The sequence below is a fragment of the Dermacentor albipictus genome, chromosome 1, assembly GCF_038994185.2.
Source record: "Dermacentor albipictus isolate Rhodes 1998 colony chromosome 1, USDA_Dalb.pri_finalv2, whole genome shotgun sequence".
In the NCBI taxonomy this organism is placed as follows: Eukaryota; Metazoa; Arthropoda; class Arachnida; order Ixodida; family Ixodidae; genus Dermacentor; species Dermacentor albipictus.
In genome coordinates, this window is record NC_091821.1 from 27,041,413 (window position 1) to 27,069,011 (window position 27,599).

Below are 27,599 nucleotides of genomic sequence, written 5' to 3' on the forward strand. Positions count from 1 at the left end.
CAAAACATTATTAACAGTGACGTACCTCACCAAGTGTGTGATAATTAATGAAAACTACTTTTAAATAATTGCATCAGGGCACATGTTCCAGTTGTAAAATTGAAGTCAGTCTGTGCTTAAGGCATGACTACTTAGTAGGTGTCTGAAGACTAGCACAAGTTTTGAGATATATCTTCGTGAATTTGCAGGGAAATATGTTGGATTTGTGCACTCCAGGACATAACTTACATGGAAAATGAATGTGATGATGTGTATGCTGTTTAGTGATGTGTATTGGTGATTTATGCAAGTAATTTGTGATGTGTATTTAGCTTTGTATATTTCTGTATGTGTATTTCTTGGCTAGGTGCATTCCTGAACACTGACTGGCGTCAGTTCTACAATTCCAATACTGCCCAAAATTAATTTAATGCAATTGTGCAATTTAGAAGAGATTATCACACATTTACGGATGTCCGCCTCCATTAGCACGTGTTTCCAAAAAAGAATTCATTGTCTGTATTGTACTGTCTCCTAGAAAAATGAGACAATCTTCGTCAAAACAGGTGGTACCTATAATCTTTTTATTCTGATGTGGGCCTTCTTTTTCCGTGTTTCTGCTTGCAAAACAAGACAGCACTTGAAGCTAGATCTTGTGTTTGGGCCACTTACCAGCATGGGTGCACAGTTTTGTGCCTGCAAACCTGATGGGTTTTCCCTATGTGCAGCAAACATCACACTGGTGTCACCAACAGGCTGGCTTTCAGTGTACTTTCGGCGTGGCCGCTTGCCCCAAGGGTTCAGTGCTAGTTTCCGTCGCCTGGACTGCCCCAGTGCGTGCATGTCTGAGCAGCAGCGTCACTGCAGCCACAGTGGAGAGTGCGTGTGTGGCCGTGGCTATGTCGGCAGCCACTGCCAGGTGGCCAGCTGCCCCAACGAGTGCTCAGCCAGCCAGCGCCATGGCCTCTGTGAAAAGGTGCCACGATTTGGTAGTATGCATGCTGCTATGTCTAGCTGGCGCAGATAACAAGTGTGTCATGCGAAATCCAAAGCTGGAACTTGATCATCTTTATAAAGGTGGCTTGCTACTCTTACTGCATAGTGGCAGTGTTGTTTGTGTTACGTGAAGACTGCAGAGTGATCAAAAGATTCCACATGTCATGTGGCTAATAACTCCTTTACTTTTTACAGGGGAACCTTGTTAATAATATACCTGGTGGGAATGCAGCATAACTACGCATTAAATAGTACTAGTAGGCACTAACCAGCAAGTACTAATTTGCATCTGTTTACCTTTGTCGCTGCCATCAAAGAATGAAATGTGACACCACAGTAAATGTTACCTTGAATGAACACAAAGTTTTTTTTATTGCTTTTGTTATTTTTTTGCAAAGCAAGGAAAAAAAAGTTATGGCTCTTTCGCACAACCGTGCAACCGAGAACAGGCACTATACCAAGCATCACCTTGAAACTGTGGTAAGGCCCAGAGCACAGTGGAAGAGCAATGTATCAACTCGTCAAGCTCTGCCCATTGCATCATAAACTTTCCGCAAATTTTTCAAACCATTGAAGGTAATTAAAACCAAAAACCACTTTGCCATGTTAAAAATATGCTTAAAAGGGTATTTTAAAAGCGTACAGATTGCATTATTTCCCTAGTTAGCCAAAGATCGTGCTACCAGTGCCAGCAACGACAACACCCAAAGGAGCATCACATGGAGCCTTATTCGTAGCTGCTCGCCATCACTCCTTGCAGGAACAGTGATACATGTCACACACGCTGGTACCGCGAACGAGCGTAGCCCTCCCTACCTCACGCCACCCTGGCCCCCCCTCGGAAGCACAGATGAGATCGCCCACGTGGCGGCGAATCCCTTGGCCGCCAGCAACTCGGTGCATGAGCAGGCCGTTTGCCCTCCCCTTCTCCTCCACTTTCCTCCTCTCACACTCTTCTTTCATCTACCGCTGTACTCTGCGTTCGCTTTTATCTTTCGCCTGTGCTCGTTTGCTTGGTTACGAGGTATAGTGCCACCGCTGAGACACAATGCTAGAATGGGTGCTTAACTCTTTCCCTACTGTGGGGAAATCTTGTAGGTTACACCAGATTTTTTTTTTTCTGAAGGAACTGCTTCACTCAATATTTTATGCAGTACATAAACAAATAGCAGAATGAATGCACATTTCACACATAGATGTTTTATTAACGAGATATATGTAATAAAAAAAGATATAAATTGCCACAATCAAGATTGTGAGATAAAATTGAACAAAATTTGTAAAGACACACTTGTATCTACTAAGAATATAATGTAAAAAAAATTTTTTTTTAGATATCCAAAATGTATTGCTGTCTAATAGGCAGTTTCTCCAAAAAATCTAAATTTTTCGTTGAACAGGTATTCCACTACAAAAATTTAACTCCAAGCACTACAGTTGGGCTTGCCAGACTGGGGCCGTCTATGTTCCAGACTAGTTTGCGTTGTCATCACTCTCAGAGTCAAAGTCTGATGAAAAAGCAGCATCCTCAGACTCGCTCCTGCTTGATCCATCCAGCCTCTGGGAGCATGCACCGCTCCTGGAGGCAGCCATTTTTGCTTTCCTCTTTGACAATCGCAAAACTTCGGAGTTCATTAAAATATCACTGCTTGGTGGGAAAAAAAACGAGCTGCTTAGAAAACAAAAACATAGTTCTCCTCCTTCATATCCAGCAGTGCAGTGTGTCCGTGAGTAGCACGGAAGGTCTCAAAAGCAGCGATTACAACTATCGTTAGCAGGCTAACACACCATTGGGTGCGGTAGGGAAAGAGTTGGGAGCTGCGCTCTAAAACAATGTATTCTTCTCGCTCTCTCTCTCTCTCTATATATATATATATATGTATAGTCCTACCTTATCTATAAGTTTAATACCTTAATACCACCGCCTCAGGTATTAATCAACTCACCTGGAAACTCACCTGCTTGCCATCTGATTAAAACAATGTTGTTATAGTCGAAAGGAAACTGCTTGTAATTTAACCACAGCACATGCGAAATTATCTTGTTTCGTGCTAGCTCGTCCACATATCCTCTCTTTCTTTTACTTTGGTTGTAGCCACTATTGTGTCACATGGCTCCTTCATACAGCAGGTCTGTGGTAGAGTGTTGTCTCCCTATCTCAAATGATGACGATCCCTTGAGACTGGGGAAAGCACTGCCTTAGGTGAGGGCTCATTGCAGCCACCAACATGTTTTGTGCCACCGTAAAAAGCATGCTTTCTTTTTCCCCCCACTTCATTGAGGGTGAATACAATGCTTCCTCATCCGTGACTCGTCGTAGCCGTCTATGTGTTGTGTTCTGTCCATGCGTTGTTCCCTGTTTAAAAAAAAAGAAGTGTGTATTTTAGTTGTTTATATATATATATATATACTATATATTTATTTTTTGCTAACACTTTGGAGCCACTTGTCCTATCCACGTGTCTTTTCCCTTTCCAACACTTTGGGAGCGAAAGTCTTTTGTAGTCTCATTTGTAGTCTCGTTTTAGTCTCTTTTGTAGTCTCATCACCCTGCGGTGGCCACAAAGTCTACGCTACGTAGGAGACTGCAGCTGCATGCAACTGTAGTGCGTATGCACAGCATTTGCTATGTGCACGATACGGCTTGAGTGTGTGCTCGCGCTAATATGCTCGTCTGGCCGTGTTATGTGCTGTGGACCAGCTTTGCCCTTCTCCAGCTTGACTGACAAATAGTAGCCACAACCAACTTGCAAATCTTGAAGCGCTATCAATAAGTCTGCCAAAGCATCTAACCAGGAGCGGCCGGGAGTGGACACACGCTGGCAAGCATGCGTGCGGTCTGGCCTTAAGTTTCACTTGGTTTGAGGCTAGTTAACCGTTCAAAATTAGTCAAAAGTAGCTCTGACCCGATGGCTCCGAGTCCGATAAGCAGGGTGGCCAAAGTTTACTTCCCACGCGGGTGGCTGTGGCTGAGCGTGAGCAGAGATAGTTGGCTTCTTCCGGAAGTACGTAATTATTATAGAAATTCGAAAGCTCATTTTCGCTTACTTCAGCTGGTTTATCGAACTTCATCAATAAGTATACACAGTAACAGTAGGAACAAGCGCACTGATTGAAACATTCTTCTTGATTGATGTCAGCAATCCAATAACAGTCGCACATGGGAATCCGCTTTATTACGAAATAAAGCGTCCAGAAGAGAGTAAGCAGCAGGCTTCTATTTAAAAGAGAATGTTTGAGAGAAAGGTGACTTTGCCTTCGGCTTGCGAGCTCCACGCATTGTGCATGGCTACAAAACTTGGCTCAGATGTTCACAGCAGCATATGCTGTCTGTGGACTATGTTTTCTCACCAAGCCCGAGAAGTGGTTCAGGACCCCTTTAAGGCATCTGGCATACATGGACGGAAGACTGCTGTCGTTGTGATTAAGGTTGTGGGAAGTGGTTTGGATAATCAATGACTTATTATGCCTTTCTCTTTTGTTACTTATTTTTGTCATTTTGTACATATATATATATATATATATATATCCACAACAGTTTTTTTTTCTTATTTATGCACTTGCATTTTTCCTCAAACCATGTATACAAAGTCAATTTCTTTTTTTTATGTGTTCTTTTATCACACCGACCCGTACATTTTATCATGGTCCTGTCATTGCAGGGATACCGGCTCTGCCACTGTGGAGACCAGTATGGGGGTGCTGACTGTGGCCATGCTCTAGTGCCAGGGCAAGTGTCGTGGAGCCTTCTGTTTGAGCTGGAACGACTCACTGGGCAGATTCAAGGGGCCAGTATAGGTGGTGCCATTGAGCTGCCCCACTCACGCCTGGGCCACTCACTCCTCTCTCTTGAGCCCAACCAACTGTGGCTGTTTGGAGGCAGGGACCCTGCACGGGGTGACAGTGATGAACTTTATGTGTATGACCTCGACTTTGATCGTTGGAAAAAGGTGGGCAGCTGATTTTCTTTCATCTCCCCTGCTTCCTATTTTTAACGATTGGCACAAATTCACATTCTACTGGAGGCCATGACATTTGGTTTTGCCTGCCAACTTGACAGTATGTACTACTTAGTTGTGCTCAAGGTATCAGTCTCGTTCCTGAGAACTGCATATAAAAGAACACATATGCTGTTCACGTGTCCCCTGTGCTGTGAGCCTGGCAGCTCTCATCATATGCCAGGGTGGAAGCACCTGCTCAATCCCTGTTCAGTAACCCGCAGAACTCTGTGTGCTAGTGTCCCAGAATAACGAGCCATGACAAGCCAGTATTTTTTTCACTGTACAGCTTTCATAAAGCAAACAGCTGTAACTGTTGTACTCTCCAGCAGCATTCACAGTGTTGCCATAGGTAGTCGCTATACACCTAAACCTCTGTACAAGAGTGTAGTACAAATCAGCATTCTACACTCGAACCTCTTTGTAATGGAACAAGATATAACGAAATAATTGATATAACAAAGTAAATGAACTTCCCTTTGAAGTTCTCATAGAGATCCATGTATTCAAAACATTGTTTAATGAAGTGGAACTGTCCTGCTAATGGATAAAACGAACTAGATTCGTCTCCGAAATAAAAAATACCCGACCGTTGCACACCGAACACAGCGCTTTCCATGGGGTTCCGCACTCGTTTGCCATGGCAGTTCAAAACTCCCACGGCACCATGTCAAAAATGCTGTTGAGCAACACTGGTCTTACCACCACGCGTAGCTCCACTGACCTCTCTCTCTTCCACGTGCCTGGCTGCGCGAGCCATGCCACACTTTGTTGCTATGCATGGTGTTGCGAAAGATTAGTGCATTCACTTCTACTGCGCGGCACGGCATGGAGCCAAGCATAGCTGGGCGTGGCCTCTGATACCTCCCTGGCGCAATCTCGGGGGTAACACGCATGCCTGCACGGGTCGTGCCATCGGTCACTATGTGTGGCGGTGTGAAAGATTAACTCATTCATTTCTTGAAGGGGCAGCTCGAAAAGACGATGACAGAAGGCAGAAACACACAGGACAGTGCTGAACTCACAACTAACTTTATTCGAAGGCATACACACACTTATGTACACAACCCATAGCCACGTGCTCTCCCATCTATGGCGTCATTATCAGTGCGCAGGCAAAAAAACACGCAAACCCATTTAATCTAATGCTACGCTATGAGGCGGCTTAAATATTCAAATTCACTATCATGCAAATTTAACGATGGCATGCTTACACAACGCGACCCTTTTTTCCTCATGTAGAAAAATCGTGTTTCACAAAACGTCTGAGAGTTTCTTAAAACAACTGGAGCGTTTGAGAGCGGCAGGTTTTCGTGAGGATGCTATCCGCATGACAGTACAGAAGCTTGTTAAGCGTGTAAAATTAGGAGCACCCACAAGAATGAACAATCTAGAGCCTGCAGACAAGAAGAAAAAACTGAGTGTAATTCCATATGTCCATAAACTATCACACAGTCTCAGGAATGTAGCAGGCAGATTTGATATAAAGGTTGTTTTTTCTGCCCCTAAGAAGTTGATCAAAATTTGTGGTAAGATCAATAGGAAATTGGCCCAGGCTGCCTCCACTCATGCTGGGAAAGGCTGTACTGTTAAGCATACTTCCCCGTTTGTGCACTGTAGAATGGGAGTTGTTTATGAGCTTCCTTTTTCCTGCGGTCACGTATCGGTCAAACAGGTCGTTGCCTCAATATTAGATTGTCTGAACATAGGCGCCCACTAACGGGTAATGCCTACTCGCATGTCGCGCGGCATTGCTCTGAGCATGGGTGCACTGCAATATATAACAACACCACAATACTTTCCGCGCATAAAAATCAGACTACGAGGGAGATTATTGAGGCATTCCATATCGAGAAAAAAGGGTCGTGTTGTGTAAGCATGCCATCGTTAAATTTGCATGATAGTGAATTTGAATATTTAAGCCGCCTCATAGCGTAGCTTTAGATTAAATGGGTTTGCGTGTTTTTTTTTTTTTTTTTTTTTGCCTGCGCACTGATAATGACGCCATAGATGGGAGAGCACATGGCTATGGGTTGTGTACATAAGTGTGTGTATGCCTTCGAATAAAGTTAGTTGTGAGTTCAGCGCTGTCCTGTGTGTTCCTGCCTTCTGTCATCATCTTTTCGCGCTGCCCCTTCAAGATGTTCAACCAGTACCAACTCGCCCAAATGTCGATCCTTCTCATTCACTTCTGTCTTTCTCTACGGCGCACTGTGCAAGCAGCTGCAGCTGGGTGTGGCCTCAGAGACCTCACACCCAGTCTGTGCATTCACTTCTACCTCTCCCCGTGGCGCGCCACACGGGCTGGCAGCTGGGCGTGGCCTCTGAACTTGCTTTGGCATTTGTGCATTCTTGGAGGCCACGATCCGCCCGAGCCAAGCCAACGAAGCGAAGTTTGTTTGCCTTTTCGGATCACACAGCAAAGCGCTGTGTTGTATGCCATTTGTTGCTCGACTGCGACGAGCCAAGCAGAAAGCAGACGCAAAAGACCATCACAATGGAACAGACGGCAGCTACCTAAAGGCTCTCGCATCAAGTGCTAAGTCACAAGGTTATGCACGCTGAAGATTATTTTATTGTTTTATTGAAATTTCATCCTATGTGTGGCTGTGTAGTGGTTCTGTGGGCCACAAGGCCGTCTTCTTATTTCCATGTTTATAATGTGCGCTCCATTGGGCATTATTGCAGCAAGTGGCAATAATGGATATAACGAAGTACAGTAACAGATATAACCAAGTAATGTCAGCTCGCCCTTCAACTTCTTTATAACGAGGTTCGGGTGTACTTCATTACATAGAAGTTTCGTTACCCTGAAATACCCTATATTCTTCTGTAAGGATCACACCCCTAAATTTGGAGTTAAATATTTTAGAAGAAAATCTATAGAAAATTATTTGTGCATTGGCTGCACCCTCCTTTATTAACTCTCGTTACTGCAAGAAAATGGTCGTTTTTTATAGGTCTCGGAAAAAGATTATTTACCACCACAAACAATATTCCAGCACACATTACAGCATACCATATTGTGCAGAATGAAATGCTCCTTCCAAAAACATATGTTGCCAAAAAAAAAATAGGTAAAACAAAAATTCTAGAAAGCGCCATTTTTGCTGCCAGTTGATAAAAACAACCATAAAAAACATATTATCTGCAAAAATATTAATATCAAAGAAAATTCAGAATATTCATTTCAAAGATAAATAACCCAGGAAATGTGTCTGAAAAAATAAATGCTCAGTACACCTCCATTCTTCCGATACAAAAAAGAAACTAAGACCAGTTCATCACTCATGCCATGCGGTGAAGCAGTTCCTGGATTTTGCGAAGCATAGGTGCACTCCACAATTTTCCCACAAACTGCGTGGTTTTTGTTCAACTTTGGGGTCCTCGTAACACATTTTGCACTTCCGCCTTTTTGGCATCTTCTGAGGATGGTCCGATGAGAAATCCAAGGAACATACTTCACCAGTTCGTCTAGAGTCATGCACCTCTTCCAGGACCGATTGCTTTTAGCGTAGCTGAGCAACTACAATATTATTGGCGCTCTTTGGCCAAACCTGGTTCTTGTGCCATAAAACACCACACATCATCATCATCATCATCATCATCATCATCAACTGCAAGATTATGCATCGAAGCATATCTGTTTGCATTTTTGCTCATTGTCTTTATCACCTCTGCAGAGCAGAAAAGTAGAAAGAAATCTCATGCCATTGTAAACTGTCTTGCGCTGCTTTGTAGTGCTCGGCCGAGATGTGCTATAGGTGGCCTTCTTGGCGTGAACGGAAGTTTCTTTGCTGCCGATGGTAGCACATCATGACCAAGTGAAGTATGCACCCTGAAGGTAATCAGTAGAGCTTTCAGGTCATGCAGAAAGATCCGAAGATAAGCACGCACAAGGAGGGAGAACCCTCATTACCGTAAAGCAAACTCAGCGGTGAACAGCTGCGGATGTCCCATGCTGACTCAAAACATTGTTGCCATCAGAGCTTAAATCTGCGTTGCTGTCGTCTTCAGAATCGCAACTCGACTCCTCATCACTAAACTCAAGTGTAGGTGCAGCATAGCTTCGAGTGCGACGCTTTTCTCGCGACACAGCTGAATGGGACGACGCCATGAGAGCGACTTTCAATAACTGCGCAGTGACACCGGCAGCCCTTGCCAGGATTTTACGAGAGAAGCGAAATTGAAACTCTTGGAAACTGGTTTAAAATGGCAGGTTCACATTGTGGACATGCGGCGGACCTTCAGAAATACGCTTTGGTGGAATAAAATGACTAGGACTCCAAACGAAAGCTTACTATGAACAGCTGGCTTCATTTTCGGGTAATTATCACCGCTCATCACTGTCGGACGCCAAAGCCAGAGATATAATTTAATTCTTGACTTGCTGGGAGTCATTCGAGTACAAAATTTTGATGCTAATGCAGCGTAATCATGAGCGGTGTACTTTTTTCTAGAGCGCGGCAGAGGGTGACAGCCACACCCCATTTCGCTACAGCATACGCACATTAGTTCATGAAAAGGTCCGTCAAAAATCCCAACATCGCCGGAGTGGGAAAACTTAAACTGATTCTGAAAGTGCAGTGTCTGTACTAACTACTGGATGGCTTTTAGTTGATAAGAAATGGCTACAGCATGTCGAAACTGGCGATCTAAAGCATTAATCACCGGTGACCGATTTCATTAGGCGTGGTAATGACATAGTTATAATAACAGCACAGTCAGTTTCGTTTTCTGCTACTTGCAAATCTCGTGGGTCATCTCATGCTGCGTCTGCAGCTGTCGCAACCAAATCTATTGTGACAAGCATCTTCATTTGTCTAGCTGTTTGGCATAGTGCTGTTGTCAGCACACTGCACACTTGTAATAGGCGATAACCCAAATACGGTGCTGTTACCTGCTGTAGGCGGCACAAAGTGAGCATCGTGTTTTGCTCTAGGCATCGTAGACTGGCAGTGCTCACCAGCTCGGTTTCGTTTCCGTTTCCCATTGCTATCTTCAAGCACTACGCAATAGGAAAACAAGGCGCTCCTCAAGCGGCTCAGGCCTAACCAGGTCGAGGAGAGTCGGCATCTCTCACTGAGTGGGCACATGAAAACTTTCTGCCAGAGTGCCCCACCCGAAGAGACTGTTGTCGTAGACTGAATTCAAGGTGCACAAACATAGGCTTGCTAAAGCTGCAAGTACAACAATGCGTGTATTGGGCCACGCGGGCTCCATAAGCTCAGCGAGCGTGGGCGTCTTGTGATGCAATGCTCCGCATTACGTAGATGTTGACTGCAGTTCAGTCTGACAAATTTTTTAGTGACTTCAGATTGTTAATTTTTCTGTTAGTAAATGTTTCTCACTTTTTTTTTTTCAGCACGTATGAACGAGATTCTACTGTATTTTGTCTGTGACATAGGTCATTCTAGCTGTAGGCATAGAGCAGAGTGCCTGTTCACAGCATCCCTGTAGAACAATGTCTGCAAATTTATTTAATAAACAGTATGCATCCTGAGTCACAAAACAATTTTCTTTTCTTTTCTTTTTTTTTACTGTAGTATTATTTTTTCAAATTTTAAGGAATACACATCTGATACTAGGACTCAACAATACTGCCAAGAGATGCTGCTTATATTTCTTCTGTAGCCAGTAATCCACCCTCTCAGCAACCATGCCACATGTGCTTGGGCACATTTCGCTTTTGACACACAAATGTAGACATGATACCTTTGGGCTCTGTGCACTTGCTGATTGGTTTTTCTGTGGCAAGAGAGAGAGAGAGAGAAAAGAATGCAGAGAAAGGCAGGGAGGTTAACCAGAGGTAGTTCCGGTTGGACACCCTGCACTGGGGGAAGGGTTGAGGAGGATAAAAAAGAAACAGAGTGGAAGGGGGAGATAGGCGAGAAAGAGAGACGAGCACGAACAAAGCGCGTACACTATAGAGTGGTAGGGGGCGGCATTCTTAAAGTCTATCGTGAAGCGCCCTAGACTGTGGGAACCTTAATAATGCGAGTAAGGCCTTCAACGCGGATGTTCTTTCGGAGCACTGACCTAAAGCTTCGAGTTCTGATAGTGGATGATTGTTCAACTGGTCCAGTACTCTGCACATCACTTGTCTCTGGGCACTAAATCGCGGGCAGACACAGATAATATGTGTGAGCGTCTCATCGATGTTGCATGTGTCGCACGTGGGTTTTGTGTGACAACAATGTTTTTGTGGTTGTCTGGAAGAGTTTTAAGACGATGACATTATAAGAAAACACATGGGTTAGTAACATGTTTTCTGGTAGACACTGTACAGATAAAGGATGCACCAGCTACACTGCCTGTGCAGTTTTTATGTTATGCGGTTATGTGTCACTTTAAATGAAGGTTGGTTCAAGTACATCATGTGAAACACTTTGTATAAAATACAGGAAGGAGTTGTTGATCGGCTAGAACTTTTAGCAAGTTGCTTTGTCTTTCGTTTCACTTGTTTCAGCTTAACGTGTCACGCGACATGGGCCAAGCTCCAACGGCTCGTCGTTCCCACGGAGCTGCTATGGTGGCTGGCAACATGTACATATTCGGTGGGCTCAATGCCACTGGTGTACTGGGCGACTTCTGGAAATTTGCGACAGACTTCTACACATGGACTCGTGTTCCAGTAAGTGACAATAGAGCCCTTTTATGTTATGTAGAGGCACATTTGTAAGGCTTAACTACTTTCAATCTGCTTAAAATTGCATGGTTTTTCAGTTACCAGTTTGTAATTATGCCTTTCTATGCACCACATTTATTTGGGAAAAGAAGAATTCTGGACTGGATAAATGAAATTTCTATACACTATACTCACATGAATGGGACAAATATGTGATGTCAGCTGATGCACTCCATGACTACCAAGGCATTGCAATATAGCTTCACTTTATGTCTTCATGGTTTGTGGTCTGCACTTAACCTACCATGCTAATGTGCCACTCTTGAGTTTGGAACTATACATACAAGATTTTAATGTATTGAACAAAATTGTGTTGTCTGAAGGTAAAACACCACAAATTAGTTTACGTTAGCCTTTGTGCATTTTAATGGGGTACTTACAGACATTGTAAGTAAAAGTGAGACATTGCCAGGCACTAACTTTTTTCCACCTTTTGTTATCATTATGTCCGACGTTTTTCTTAATCTCTTTCTAATGCAGTCAACTTCCGTTAATTCGACCCTGACGAGACCGACGAAATTAATCGAATTATCTGGAGATTTGGCTTAAACAAGATGCAGAAAAAAATTCTGAAACATACCACTGATTCTAATACGACCCCAAATAAAACACTCATTCGCTTTCTGTGTGTCCAAAGCAGAAAACTAATAGAGAAATGTCATTAACCCCCATAGTCTAGAATGCTCCTCCACTCAGCACTCGACCTCCACTCAAGAAAGTTGATCACAGTGCCGCCTCTTGATATGATGGGTCACCGAACTTCAGTGACACTCCACCGCCGTTCTTAAAGGCCGATCCACACGACGAACCAAATTGCTCTTTTAGACCGCGGTCTGCACATCACGTGATAGGACGTCACCAGTTTGTGCGTACTGCCGTTGGCCTGCACAGGACCGCGGCCCTCGCGGTCCAACATATCGCCGAGGCTTTTCCCGCTTCAGTTTTGGTGGCGGACCGCATGCAAACCGCAGCGATTTTGGCATAGCCAACGAATGTTGTCCGGCAACAGAGTGTCTTCAGCCAAATCCAATCTGGTGTTTGGCTCAGCAAAAGCCAGTCGTTTCATGTCCGCCGTTTCGCCTACACGTGCGTGCAGCATATATATTTTTTAAACACCATGTCCTCTTGGAGTGACGAGGAGGTTTTTTATTTTGTATCCCTCGTTGAGCAGTTCCCGGCTTTGTGGGACTCGAGCCGGAATGATAACAATGGTAACACTCTGGCCAAGAGTGTAGCTGGTTGGTCTGCTCTGCCGTCTGCTATGGCGGTCCGCCTTGTGGATGTGTTCTGTGCCGGACCGGATCGCGGCGGGCCATGACATCGCATCACGTGACCGATCGGCCCGCGGACTTGGTCCGTCGTGTGGATTGGCCTTAAGAAGCGTAGCGTCTTTTGCAGTCGAGGGGTGGCACTGTACTCAATTCGGTGGAGTGGGGGAATAGCTTCAAGTCCAGTATCGTTGGAGACCATGGGGGCAAAGCTCCCAAACAGAGTAGAAATGTAACACACACACGCCTGATCTTTTAGCAAGGAAAATGGGCAACGGTCTAACTAATGTACTGAACCATAGCAGCCGGTTTCCTAAAGTCAGCTTCGCCTCAGTATATCTGTGTTATGTCGTAAAGCATATGAACACCACAAAGGCGGTTTTTGTTTTGTGTTCAGCTGCACTGCGCAGGCAATTTTCAGGCCAATATTTTTGAAGAAACTATGGACACACATTAGAATCGGGTAAATAAAGTAATCAGACATTGTGAGCTATGCTTATTGCTCAAAAATATTCCTAGAGCAGGCTGAAAATAGGCGTTTTTAATGGGAGATGATGTGTTTTGAGCACATTCACTGTCCCCAAGCTTCGCCAAGACAGACACTGCCACTATAGGGGTCACTATTGAAGTCGCCATAGAGGTCATGTTCATGTGTTCCTGACTGGTGACATTGGAATTATCCGGCCAGGGGCAATTTTAGGATTGAAATAATGAATGTGAAGGTCCATAGAAATGGCCATAGAAAGGCCTGGGTGCAGGCCGAGACCTCTGACCGGGTTCGAATTAACCAAAAAATCTAATTAATCAGAGTTGAATTAATGGAAGCCTACTGTACAGTCAAACACTGCTGAACAAGAGCCGGAGACAATGAAACTTGTCACGACAAAAGATTTTCATATCCACAGTGAAATCCAAAGAATTCAATGTATTTTCTATCTCACCAGTGAAACATCGCTAAACTGCAATTCCGCTTTAACAAAACTTGTGGGAACGTTAGTCCCTATATTATCTATCCGTGTAACGCTAACAGAGTTTAAAAAGTGCTCAAATGCATTTTCTGCCCCCTTAAATTGCATAAAATATAGACAAGGCATGTTTGCGTGGCTACTGTTTTTGTTCGCAAAAACAGCAAAGCTCCGGAAGCACTGGAACCTTGTCATGCCCACAATATTGTTTGTCGATTGCCTGTGTCAAGTGGTACGTCCACATCACCATTGACTTGTACTGATAGGTGATGACACTTTGTGTGCCATGCATAGTGCATGCATACTCTTGAGGCTCTGTGTGCATTGAAGTTGACTTGAAGTGTGCAAGGAAAACAAAGTGCTGTGAAAACAAGAAAGTCCACGTTCCACCAATGTGGACTTGTTTATGGCGCTTGAGATGGTGGCCACTGCATGGTGTTACAACTGTACACCCAGTTTCAGGATTCATGATTTGGGAAGTTACCGCAAGGAACACACTAGACAAAGAAAGGGACAACACGAAGCTGTAATATAATATAGCAGAGTCTGGGTGTAGGCCAGTTGGTGCTTCATGATTTGAGAAGTTACCACAAGAAACACACAAAACGAAGACGGGGACAACATGAAGTGGTAGTGTGGGCCTAGTGGTCTCGAGCTTGACCAGCGGGGAGGGGCCCAGGCAGAGACGTGAGATGATCAATGTAACGAGTTTCAAAGACATTTAATTACATCGCTACTGAGCGGTCAGCTCTATAAGCTTCGTGACGGAGAGCGACACACATGTTCTAGTTTGTGCTGAAGGCTGCAATGCATTGGCAGGGGCATCTTTTATAGCGTCTGCGAAATGCTCTCACTCAGGAGAACAAAAGAATGAATGCTCTCCATGCTTGCGGCTGCCACTCGGTACATGGAAGTAAGTTAACATATTAAGTCTTTTTGCTGTTGCTTCCTACAAGGCTGTGGGTGGCTCGGTGTATTTGAAACATCTGGGCTTTCGCCGTGGCTTTACCGGCTTGACTGAAATTGTTCATCACAAAGGCCAGTTGTTACAGTGGTTGCTATGCCTGCAGCCATGTTTGAAAACTGGAGTTGTATTGTGTTACCAGAAGGCATCATTCAAGAATACGTCCTCTGATTCAAGCATGCTGGCTTCGGTACTGCCCAGCGGGCATCACGTGAATGTATGGCGTCACCAGATGAAAATTTGCTGGAAGACTGCCATATTCTTGGCCAATCACTTTCACAACATTTCACTTAACTCGGTACCGGATGCGTCACTGTCTATGGACGACAGTGGGCCTCTTCAATTATGCAGTCCTAGACTGTCCGCAAACTATGCGTGGCTTCCGGTTTGACCAGCTCCGACAGAAGGGTATGTCAGAGACATGTGACCCAGCTGCTGGGGACTGTCCAAGGGGGTCCAGGGTTTCACACAAAAGCACCATGACCGGAAGTCAATCTCCTGGCTGCCATCGTCTGCTCATACCCAGCCCATCACTCAGTGAATTCGTTAGTGTGACCTCTGAGATACGGCAATCTTAGAGGCGACGTTGCCGATTCAACCACGAAGCTTGCATAATGGAATATTGCGGCCTGAGTGCGTAGAATGTGTTCGCAAAGCTAAGTTATAGTGCAATTTAGGTCGCGCTGTCTCTTTTTGTGTCACTTATAACTATTGTAAGCTAGCTTGTCGGGTGGGAAATTGAGGCGAAATATCTAGGAAATGTAAACAAAATCGCGATCATACCGCGTCACTGTTCACGAAAAAAATACACACGGATATCACATCTATATGTTACAAAAGCAACTCATTAGGCTAAGAAAACACAATTACATTGTGCATGGTTCTCGAGGTGAAATATCTATAAAATGTAAACAAAATCGCGATCATACCGCGTCACTGTTCACGAAAAAAATGCACACGGATATCGCATCTATATGTTGCAAAAGCAACTCATTAGGCTAAGAAAACACAATTACATTGTGCATGGTTCTCGAAGCTCGTGAGAGATTGTCACGAATTCTGGCAAACTAGAGATAGACAGGAACAAGTTGCACATGTAAGGCGAACATTTATAATTGAAAAAACAAACACCAATGAAATCAACTCTTAACTCTTTTTCTATGGCCGCAGCACTCCGCTGTCAGGCACTGCCTGACACGCTTTCTCATGGTTGAATTGCGCGCGTTTTCTAATTATGCATGATGCTCCATCTCTTAGAAAAGTCAGTAAACATATTTTCTTTCTGCTAGACTTTTTTCACGCTAGATGGCGCAGCTAATGCATGTGTAAAAAGCTTGGATTGTGTGAGTGCTGCATAGCTCAGATTCTACGCCACTTGCATGGAAGCATGGCTGCATTCTCGCCGAGTGCCTTCTACGGTGATGCCTTTAGCGAAAGGGATGACGATTGTAGTGAGGAAGAGAATTATGTGCCTCCATCAGATAACGAAGAAAGTAATTCTTCAGAAGCCAGCGACGAAGAAGAAGACAACGCTGGAGACACTGGAAACAAGAACAACAACACAGGACCACGTGGAACAGGCTGGCAAGCCTACTTGGGTAATTCTCCTAACTTTGCCCTTCTTCCCTTCACTACCACGAGCCTGAAATCCCAAGTAAGGTCTTCCAATCTGAACTGTGAGTTGGACTACTTTAAGCTGTTCTTCACAGACCAGCTGATTGAGGAAATAGTGTGCGAAACCAACCGCTATGCGTGTGAAAAAAATCTCGAGTGCCGGTGTCTTTCTGAAGTACTCGATTTGAAAGGACTGGAAAGATGTGTCTTCGGAAGAATTCAAAGCCTTCCTAGGTGTAATTATCAACATGGCCTTGAATCCCAAGCCAGAACTGAAGGAATACTTCAGCAACGACCTCCTCAAGAAGATGCCTTTCTTCCCACAGGTATTCCAGCGGAAGAGATTGCTTCAAATCTTTTGGATGCTTCACGTTGCACCAAGCCCAGATGCCTCTTCAGGTTGACCAACTTGTGGAAGCAAGGTCAGGGTTGTTGTGAACTACATAGATGCAAAATGGAGAGAGCATTTCAACGCCAGCCCCAAAATTTTCATAGACGAGAGCACTGTCGGCTTCAAGGGCCGAGTCTCATTCAAGTGCTATAATCCCCAGAAGCCAACAAAATGGGGCATTGGCGTGTGTGCACTTGCTGACTGCCAAACAGGCTACATTTCTGCCTTTGAGCTATACAGTACTACAGCAGCACAACAACTGATAGCCTCTGTCTTCCTGAGCTTCCCTTCGCTTGCAGGATTGTACTCCACCTGCTGGAGAAGGTGTAGTAAGCTATGCCGGGCAGTGGCTATCATCTGTATACAGATAGATTTTATTCGTCCCCAATGCTTGCGGAAGAACTACTTTCGCAGAGTATATTCCTAACGGGGACTGTGATGACAAATCGAAAGCAAGTGCCCCAGCAGCTCAAGAAGAAGCTGAAAAAAGGTGAAGTGGTGGCTTATTGCAAAGGAAACTCATACATGGCGCTTGCCTGGTAGAACAAGCGTCAAGTGACAATGCTAAGTTCAGGCCACAATGTGTCCGCAAAACCACAAAAGAAAAACTGCATCAAGGAAGAAAGCTGAAGGAAAAACACTGACCCTGAAGAAGCCCGTCGCGATATATGACTACTCCGAAAATATAGGTGGAGTTGACAGGGCCAATCATTATTGTGCAAGTTATGCACTTTCTAACAAATCAATGAAATGGTGGAGGAAGCTTTTTTGGGGGGGATTCTCGAAGTCCCAATTGTCAACAGCTTCATTTTGATGAGGATACAGCTCCTAAAGCAGGGAAAGAAAGAGCAGCGGCACCTGCAGTACCGGAGGAACCTGATGGAGCAGCTGGTGGATGACGTAAGGGCTCAACCTAAGGAGCGGGACCCGTCTGCACATTTGGACTGCGAATAAAGGCTGGACGGAAAGCTCCATTTCATATACAAAATGTCCGGCTGAAGCAGCAAAGACTGCACTGTTTGCAGTGACTGGAAAACAAAAGGAAGGAAACAGTGTTCTTCTGCAAAACTTGCAGCAACAATCCTGGACTGCACCCGGGAGACATGCTGCCGAAGTATCGCTAAATGACATCAGGACCCAAAACCAACTTAAAAAAAGAAATAAGCATCCTGTGAGTTTTTCTTCCACAGCTATTATTTTCTTTTGTGGTGCCCAACATTAGTGAAATAGTTTCGGACCGGAACGACCGGAAAGTGGGTAAAAGTTTTGGACCACTAAGGGTTGAACAAACAATGCAGACATGTTAGAACACTCAAACTATACAATATATACAGTCTTGCTCAGAAATTAAGTCCTAACCATTTACATCGTTGCTCCCTTTTGGCAGTGTCAGGGCAACTGCCATGGCATAAGACAGGTCAGGTTGCCAGGTGGCTTCCGTTGCATAGGACGGGTCCTGACAAATGGGAGCCGTGATAGCGCAGGACTGGGCTTAGTGCATGGGTGGCCGCTGTTGCACAAAACTGGGCTTGTGAGCAGCTCCGTGGTTAAGCCTGGGCTGGCCTCTGTGGCACAATATGGCACCATAACTGCAGTGGGAACCTGCCCAGGTACTCTGATGCACCATCACAGCACTCTAAGGAGACAGTGAGCCACTGTGTTACCAGTGGGTCCCCTCTCCAACCAGGTCTTCTAAACCACCTGCTGCCGTCTCCAGAGCATGTGTGGAGACATGTCCACACTATCCCAAGGCCGCATCACCAACTGACCTGTCACCTCATTCACGCATGCTTCTTCCTCTTCCTTTTCATTGCGGTCTCGCGCTGCCTGATTGCAGTTCCTCTTTTTCACATCTCAAGGACCACTTCACTTCTTCTTCGTCTCACTCTTCTTTATCCTAAATCCGCTCATAAACTCATGACAGACCCGTCTGCGAAAGGGCCGATCGCATCACTACATGCGATGCGCATCTCGGACAGAGTGCACGTGTGTTTTACTGGCAAATGTCATCCTCTACTAATCATGGATGTTAAAAAGCAAACGCTCGAACTTCGCAAGAAAAGGAATCAACACGTGAATAACACCTTACGAAGGTCCGATTGTATACCACTCCAGCTACTGGCGAGAAATAGACACACACACACTAGCTTCCCTCAGCTGAAAAGCAAAATCCACGTTTACTACACATAGCAATGAGCATGACAGATTTCACAAAACGCATCAAGAAAAGCAAGCATGTGAGTCTGATCGCTGTGCTTGTCTTTTTAAAAGACACTGACTAAAGCGGCAGCAATTACACAACTCATGGAAAGCTTGCATGATGGCACAGAAAGCACCAATGTAACAGACTTGCAATAGCTGAGCGCAGAATATTTGCTGTCTGAAACATGCAACACACGTAGAAGCACACAGTATCTTTCATAACATAGTGGCAGATGCCACGTGCATCTTTTTCAGGCAGCCGTTGTGTACTATATATGCTTGCGCTGGTTTAAGCAAAAATCTTCTGACAGTTCCAAGAGTCTGCGGACAGTCTGCGACTTCCAGTCTGTGAAAAACTAACATGATTCTGGCAGCTCCTTGACTGGTAGGTGGAGCTTCCGAAGCTGTTCAAGAAATTAGAATGCGGGTCAGCAGTCCCAAGCAGTTTGGGAATGTCAGAGACTGATAATCGAAGAGGCCCAGTGTTCCACACAAACGAGCAACAGTGTTGTCGGCACCGTGCCAAGACACTGTGCTTGGCACTGCAGGAAAGCTGTTTCTTGCGGATGCCAATGCATCCGGTGCCGAGTCACCCAGACTCTCACAAAAGGGATCTTATCCTCAAAAGTGATAGAGAACACTACTCCATGCCAGTGCCTTCATCGCTGACCAATGCATGGGACTATCTCTGTGCTGTTGGCAATAAGATTCTGGATAGACTCAAGGAAATCTTGGCAAAGTAGGTTAACGAAATTTTTATTGCAAACTTTCGTTTTTCAATGCATTCCCTGTCTATGCTGTCTCATTTCGCAACAACAAATTTCTTGTGAAAGCTCTGCCAATTTTGTTATTGCAAGGTTCAACTGCAATATTAAAAAGAATCACGCATCAGAAAACCACTATTGCATTGTCAAGAATTGCTAAGGTCGGAAATTTCATTTTAATTTACTCCTTCCACATGCACAATTCCATGCTCTGCATTCCATGCACCATGTGCTATGTTCCTGTGTTGTGTGTTGTTGAGCATTTCCACCTAAGTGTAGACTACCATTTTATGCTTAGTTGCACAAGTTACATAATTACATAATTAAAGCTAGTAATTACATTTCTACCAGACAACTCCAGATGTGCCAGCCTTAGCAGGCTTGACACTGACCAACGTGGACAACCAGCAGCTGGTGCTCATAGGAGGGTTTTCTCCTGAGTATGGATTTCAGGACAAAACACTTGCCTACAGTATTGACGCCATGGACTGGCGGGTCCTCAATACTACAGGCACTGTCCCCATTGGTAAGTAACTTGTTTTACCTTGTTCATATGGATGAAGTTGAATTATTTAGCGAACCTTGTAATCTCTTGTCAAGTGTGTAACTATGGGAAGCTCTTGAACGGGGAGGGTGACCTTAGAAGAACACCCTGCTCCCACCTCATTTCTTTTTTTCTTCCAATACCAGCAAATGCAGTAGAACTTCATTATAACAAAGTTGCATCGACACACAAATACCTTCATTATATCTGATATTCATTGAATGCATATTTTGTTGCACACTAGTATCGGCAAGAAACATTTTAAATTTAAGAGGACAGACTAATGGGCTAGTTGTTATGGCATCATATACACTGTAGTGCAAAATGCACACAGACGTTGACAGAAAACACAGAGGGCTCATCCTTTCTGTCACTGTCTTTGTGCCTTTTGCGCTACTGTGTACATGATTTTAGGTTTAGCTCGTTATATCCAATAACTTATATCCAGGCTCTTTATATTGAGGCTCAACTGCGTTCACTTCTGGAAATTAGCTTGTGTGGTCCAAAGAATGTCTTTCATCTTTGCATACATGTGTAGACCTGTGCTGGGCAACTACAGTAAAGATCTTGATAAAGTGGTAACTTTTTTTTTCCTTATCATGGAAAAAAAAGAAACTGGCCTTTTTGGAAGGCTCTAGTAAGGATCATTTATTGAATACAGCATCAAAGTTACAATAACATGCTATATATCAATCGAAAGCTAAAGAAGTGTACTTTCCAAGTACGAGTTTTTTTTTTTTTTTTCAAAATACGATCGATCGCGAAATGAAAACCCCAGTGAAATTGTGATGACAGTGTGTGCAGATGTGTTGCGCGGTGTCTAATATGCCCGTCAATCACATGAGGTCGTAGTTGTTGATTCTGAGCGTGCAGTGAGCACTTAGTAAACATGCCTCGAACCATAGAGCTTCCTGCTAAGTGTGAAGTGCATGCTGTCATTCAGTTTCTGCATGCTGAAGGGTGCAGTGTAGCCGAAATTCATTGACAAATGGGTAATGTGTATGGTACAACTTTCATGAGTGGCAGCAAAGTGTGGCAGAGGTGAAGGAACTTTGAAGCAGGACGCACAGACATTCATGGATGCGGGCGGGCAGGGAAGGAAGTGAGTGTCACCTGACTATCTTGTTCAGCGAGTGCATCAGGCGATTCAAGAAAATCATCGGTTCACAATTTCTGTGTTGAGTGATTTGGTTCTCGAAATTTCATGGTCAGCTCTCCATACCATCATTAGTGAGAGACTCCAGTACTGCAAACTCTGTGCAAGGTGGGTTCCCAAAATGCTGACTGACCATCACAAAAAACAGCAAATGAGCACAGCCTTAACTTTGCTCCAGCACTACCATGGTGAAGGAGAGGATTTTCTTTTTGAGAAAATTGTCACAGGGGACAAGACATAGTTCTCGAAACTGAAGAAACAAAAGAACAATTCAAACAGTGGATGCAGTCTGATTCCCCGAAAGCAAGGAAGTTCAAGCGAACCTTCTCCAGTAGAAAGTTTATGGCTACTGTGTTCTGGGACAGCAGTGGTGTTCTCTTGGTGAAATTCATGGAACGTGGCACGACCATCCCTGCAAATTTGTACAGCATGACCCTTGAACATCTACGAAAGGCAGTTCAGAACAAGCAAAGAGAAATGTTGTCATCAGGCATTGTCTTTCATGACAATGTGTGGCCGCACAGTGCAGCTGCAACTAAGAAGCTCCTGCAGCGTTTTTGATGGTAAGTGTTTGATCACCCACCGTACAGCCCGGACTTGGCACCCTCTGATTTCCATCTCTTTGCTCACCTGAAATGCTGGCTAGGAAGACAGGAATTTGACTCAGGCAGTGAGCTGCAGACTAGCGTACAGAATTGACTGAAAGCGCAGCTGGCTGTGCTGCCTTCTATGACGAGGGTGTAGGAAAGTTGGTACCACACCACGACAAAAGTCTCAATTGGAGCGGTGACTATGTAGAGAAGTAGAGGTAAGGATGGAATTCCTGCCTGTGGCTGCGCCTCTTACGTATGTGCAATCAGTACGCAGGTCTCTGCCGGTTCCTTTCTTGACCCAGTCCCAACCAGTGTCACCGGAAGCCCATGCTACATCTTGGACTGCACTGAGAGCTAATCCCTGGAGGACGCCTGACAATCGTCCCATCTGTTATAATCCTGCTGCACTCCCGGACACGTCACCCGATATTGCCACCGTCGCCCTCAAGCGTTCGGCGGCGCCTCTTGGTCGTTCCAGTACGGCAGCCAGCTCTTCTGCCAGTATGCCACTCCTTCCCCCCAACCGTATCCGCATGCTGACCTCCCAGAATTTCTGTCGCGTTGCTCGCCATCCCCTCGCCGATGCTCGCTCTCCCCAATGCGTCTGCGACCCATACCATCCGACCAGGAAAGCTGAACGTCGCAATTCAAGAGGCAAGAGCTGCGCCCCGTTCACACTGTCTATGTCCTTGCGCCTGTCCTGCTAATGTGGTCAAAATTCCTATAGAAGGTGTTCCTGCATTTGCTCTTGTGGATACTGGCGCAGCTGTTTCTGTGATAAGCCTCCACACTGTGCCATTCACTGTGCAAGGTGACCACGCCGCGTTCTGGACTGTCGCTTCGTGCGGCAAGTACGCAGCACATCACTCCTCATGCAGCCTGTGCTGTATGTGTGCTTATTCACGACATCGTTTATATCATCGAGTGTATTGTTCTTCCCGCCTGCTTGCATGACATCATCCTCGGATGGGACTTCTTATCCTATCATAAAACCTTAGTCGACTGCGCACACTCCGAAGTTGAATTTTCCCCTCTGTGTGACGCACCATTGCATGAAGATCGTGATCGCCCTTCTAAACTGACCGTGCACGAGGACACAGATATTCCGCTTAGCTCCTTCGCCCTCGTACCTGTATCCTGTGATGTCATCACTGATGTAACGGTCCTCTTCTCACCGTCTGACGTCTTCATAAGCTGTAAAGCTCTCCCACTACCCATCGCCGGCAGCTGCAGCAATATTTACTTCTACAATCCCCTCTGTGCACCTATTACATTACTCGTTGGTGAATGCCTTGGCTTCGTGGAACACCTCGACTCTTCTTCTTTGGTTGACGTCCCCGGAGACTCCCTTGATGTCGACTTCGGCCAGCCATCTGCGATTTCGACACTTGAGGAGACGTCCAGGGATACGATCTCAATTGCCATCGTCGATACCCTCACACCTGCCGAACACGCCGACCTTCTTGATCTCGTGCACCACTTTAGAAGTTCAGTCGGCGTTTCACAACTTCAACTGGGCCGCATGTTAGAAGCGCAGCACTACGTTGACACTGGTTCACATCAGCCGTTATGTCAACCATACCGTGTCTCTGCCGAAGTGCGTCGGGTCATTACCGCCCAAATCGAAGATATGCTGCGTGTTGACGTTATTCAACCTACGCACAGTCCCTGGGCATCTCCCGTCTTTCTCCTTCGCAAGAGGGACAGGTCTATTCGCTTTTGCGTCGACTACCGTCGGTTAAATAAGGTAACACGCAAAGATGTCTATCCTTTGCTGCTCATCGACGATGCCCTTGACAGTCTTCAGGGAGCAGAATTCTTCTCGTCTCTCGACTTGTGTTCAGGGTACTGGCAAGTCCCAATGGCTGCGGCCGATTGCCAGAAAATTGCATTCATTACGCCTGACGGCTTATATGAATTTAATGTGATGCCTTTCGGGCTTTGTAACACCCCTGCCACATTTGAACGTCTCATGGACAACACGCTGCATGGCCTCAAGTAGTCTATGTGTCTGTGTTACCTCGACAATGTCGTGGTTTTCTTGCCTGATTTTTCGACTCACCTGCTTTGCCTCAGACATGTTTTGACCTTTCTAATGAACGCTGGCCTCCAACTCAACCTCAAAAAGTGCCGTTCCGCCGTGCGAGAGCTCACCATCTTAGGCCATGTGTATAAGCACGGCGTTCTACCTGATCCTGCAAAACTTCGACCACTCGCTGAGTTTTCGAAGCCTAAGACCATCAAAGAACTTCGAAGCTTTGTGTGTCAATCTGTGGCATGGTTGTGCTTAAACATAGCTTCATGTCTGCTCTGACGTTTTAGCCAGTCCAATACTTGCTTTTCAAGTAAGCAAGTCTTTAAAATGCATGTTCACATGCATATGCTGTCGAAAACTGTAACAACAATCTTACAGCCTTTTCATAGAGCAGGGGAAACACTTCAGCTGTTCCGAACCAGAATGTTTCAAGGTCCATGGTGGCAAACTTTGCCTTTAACAGCATTTTCTAGAAGCTTGATCTGCTCATTTTCAGCATCAACACTTTCATAAGTGAATCAAGTTACATCTGCCTGGAACGGGGGCCATAAGCCATGTCTCCGGAGCAGACTCTGGGAAGTACTAACTCATTAGGTGGCACCTGGATGGGCTCAAATCTGTCATTAATGTCTCTTTGTCAGCTGCAGATACTGTCCTAGATGCTGCAAAGTTGCAGTCACTAAGCAACTTAAACAGAGAATAATCATCTCTTCCCACCTGACTCAGCCAACCCTGAAGTTTTCTACTGAAGCCCCTCATTTTGTCACCAGACGATACATCATTACTCCTAACCTATGGTAGTAATGCATGCTGGAGTTTAGCTGATTGAGCTGCTCAAGCATGTCACACAGATAGGTAAGCTAGAGAGGAATGAATGATCTCTAAAAGGCTCTCCCAGCCCCTGGTTTTCTGCTGCTCACTTCCTCTCAGAGCTCAAAAACCCTGACCAGCACTTCTCCGCATGACAGCCAACACCTTGACAACATGACAGCACTTCCTTGTGTTGTAGCAGGTGCTGGTGGTCTGAACCTATCTCTTTACAAACCACATTGAAAATGTGACTAGTCTTAGGCCTTTCTTTAAGCTGTTCACAGCTTTGACACCATGCTTCATCATACTCGCTAACTCTTGGCTCAGTTCGTTTGATGCCAAAACCTCCCTGGGAAGTTTGCAATGTATAAATATGACTGAACTGTTAACTGGTGTGGAACGTCCTAGCAAACCTTCCGATCTGCCATCCATTGCACGGGCACCATCAGTGCACACTCCCACACATATATTCGAAGTCCATGCAGAACAAGTAAACTGTTAAGCATTGAAGAGGACTTAGACCTTTCGCTGTTGTTTCGAGCTTTTTGCACAAAAGCAACTCTTGAGTGATGACCAAGTTATCCATGAAGTGCACAAACACGATGTAGCTGTGAGCTCATCTTGTTTACCCTTATTTTTAGCCTTTACCCTCATATTTACCGTTTGTCCTTGTATTCACAAACCGGCCTTGACTTTAAGCTGTTCCTTGTCTCCACTGAGAGAAGCACAGCACCACTTTTTAACTGAAGAAGGCACTGCTCTTGTTGAAGGAAGCACACCATCTTCTTGGCCGCTTTTGTGATGCCTATGTTCTGCATGCATGAAAGGATAGTTGCTTATGGAGCGTAGCTCTACTTAAGGGAGAGAGAAAGTTTAATGATAACAGTAGAGATTGACTTGTTTTAGCTAAGAAGGAGTGTTGAATAGAGCAACATCCTAGAATATCGGGATGGTATGTCCATTTCATTTGAAAAAGTTAATATGGCCAGTGAGCAAATAAATGAAGTATCAAAACAAAGACTCAATTCAAAATTTCAGCAGCCACTTTTATTGTAATGTTACATCCTATAAGTGAACTGATCCAAATATTGCATTTTTAAAATAATCACAACATTTTGGTTTACTGGTGCATGTTCCGGGATCTGTTGGTTTTAACTTCATTCCAGTTGGGACTTAACCAGCTTTGATACCACCTAATTGTCCCAGATACCATTTGAGTGTCCCAGCTTTATCAGATGAACTAAAGGGTTGTTGTCTTTTCCATTTAGGATACTACTAATAATCATTCCATTCATATGCACTTTGTTTCATTTGAAGATTCCAAATGAGTTCAACAGTACTTCTGTACTAGGTTTAGTTGTGTAAAAAAAATTGGGAGGAGGCTACCTTACATTGAGAAACAGATATCTTCAGCATTACCAAAAATTATGAAAGCAGGGTTTAGCTTTGTTGGTCACGGCAGAGCAAGTACATGCTGTCAAAATTGAGCTGTCAGGTAAAACGTGTACTAAGAATAACTTTTGGTAGAAGTGCCGTCTTTCCATTTGAAAATGTGTCAGACATTAAACAGTGTTTATCAGAAAATTACACTGTGAAAAGAAGGAAAATGCTTTTTGTCTTCTTTCACTGTAAACATTGTATTGTGCCTGTTGGATGCAGGTGTGTACGGACATACCAGCAACTACCATCGACCAACGCAGAGCATCTACGTGTTTGGAGGTATTGTGTACTCAGTAGATCGCCCACTGGTGTCAGACCACCTGTACGTGCTGCACATGCCAAGCCGCCGCTGGTCTCGCCTGCCACCTGACGATCGTGCCAACCCAGCATACTCTAGGGTAAGTGCTGCAGCATTAGGCTAATTTCGCTAAATGAGACTGATTTCAGGACCATAAAGTACCTTAACAGCCTTTGTGAGTGTTTAAAGATTGAAATTGTTGCTCATATAAATTCAGAATAGCAGTGCTGAATGGCAGGAAAAAAAAAAAAAAATTCTCGCAGATTTGATGTGACAGTATAGTATCATTAAAGTGGCGAAAACAAAGAAAATTGGCTTCTTAAACACTGAAATTTGCCTGTTTTCTGTATTGAAAGTTTGTTTTGATGTCTTTTTTTTTTGCTTCTACCTAGATATCCCCACGCTACTTTCATGCTTCAGCCTCCACTGAAAACTCTTTGTTTATCCTGGGTGGCCGCAATGGTTCTGGAGAGGCAATCTTGGAGCCATTTGCCTATGACTTCAATTGCAACCACTGGATCCCACTTGATGGGCCATGTAAGTGGATTTACACAGTGGGGGATTTCTTTTTTTTTAATGGGTTATCTTTGGGAATGTTCGAGTATTAAAATTTTCGAATCGAATCTAATACAAATATTCGAGAAAAATGAGCATCGAATATATTTTCTATTTTTTTTTATTTGTTTCCACAAGCAAGGAGGTACATGGTTGTGGCGGAAAAAACAAGGGGAAAAAGGTTAGAATTGAATATAGAATATTTTCTTATTTCTAAAGCAATATCAACTAAGTTTCCATGAAGTCCATTTAATTTTAAAAAAAGATGAAATCAAGCCTATATGCATTGGCACATTCATGTAATACTGTTACAAATTAGATGTCCAGGAAACTGAGGAG

At 44.6% G+C, this 27,599-nt stretch overlaps 1 protein-coding gene across 2 annotated transcripts in view; it reads left to right on the forward strand.

The window, feature by feature from the left end:
• The window catches only part of Megf8 (multiple EGF like domains 8), a 222,782-nt gene that overhangs the window by 113,634 nt on the left and 81,549 nt on the right, over window positions 1-27,599 (forward strand). For both annotated transcript variants that reach the window (XM_070539750.1, XM_065441347.2), the window contains exons 17-22: window positions 708-955; window positions 4,638-4,925; window positions 11,443-11,607; window positions 20,181-20,355; window positions 26,627-26,805; window positions 27,098-27,242. In XM_070539750.1, the coding sequence (XP_070395851.1) occupies window positions 708-955; window positions 4,638-4,925; window positions 11,443-11,607; window positions 20,181-20,355; window positions 26,627-26,805; window positions 27,098-27,242 (1,200 nt within the window). The remainder of the gene's footprint in view (window positions 1-707; window positions 956-4,637; window positions 4,926-11,442; window positions 11,608-20,180; window positions 20,356-26,626; window positions 26,806-27,097; window positions 27,243-27,599) is intronic.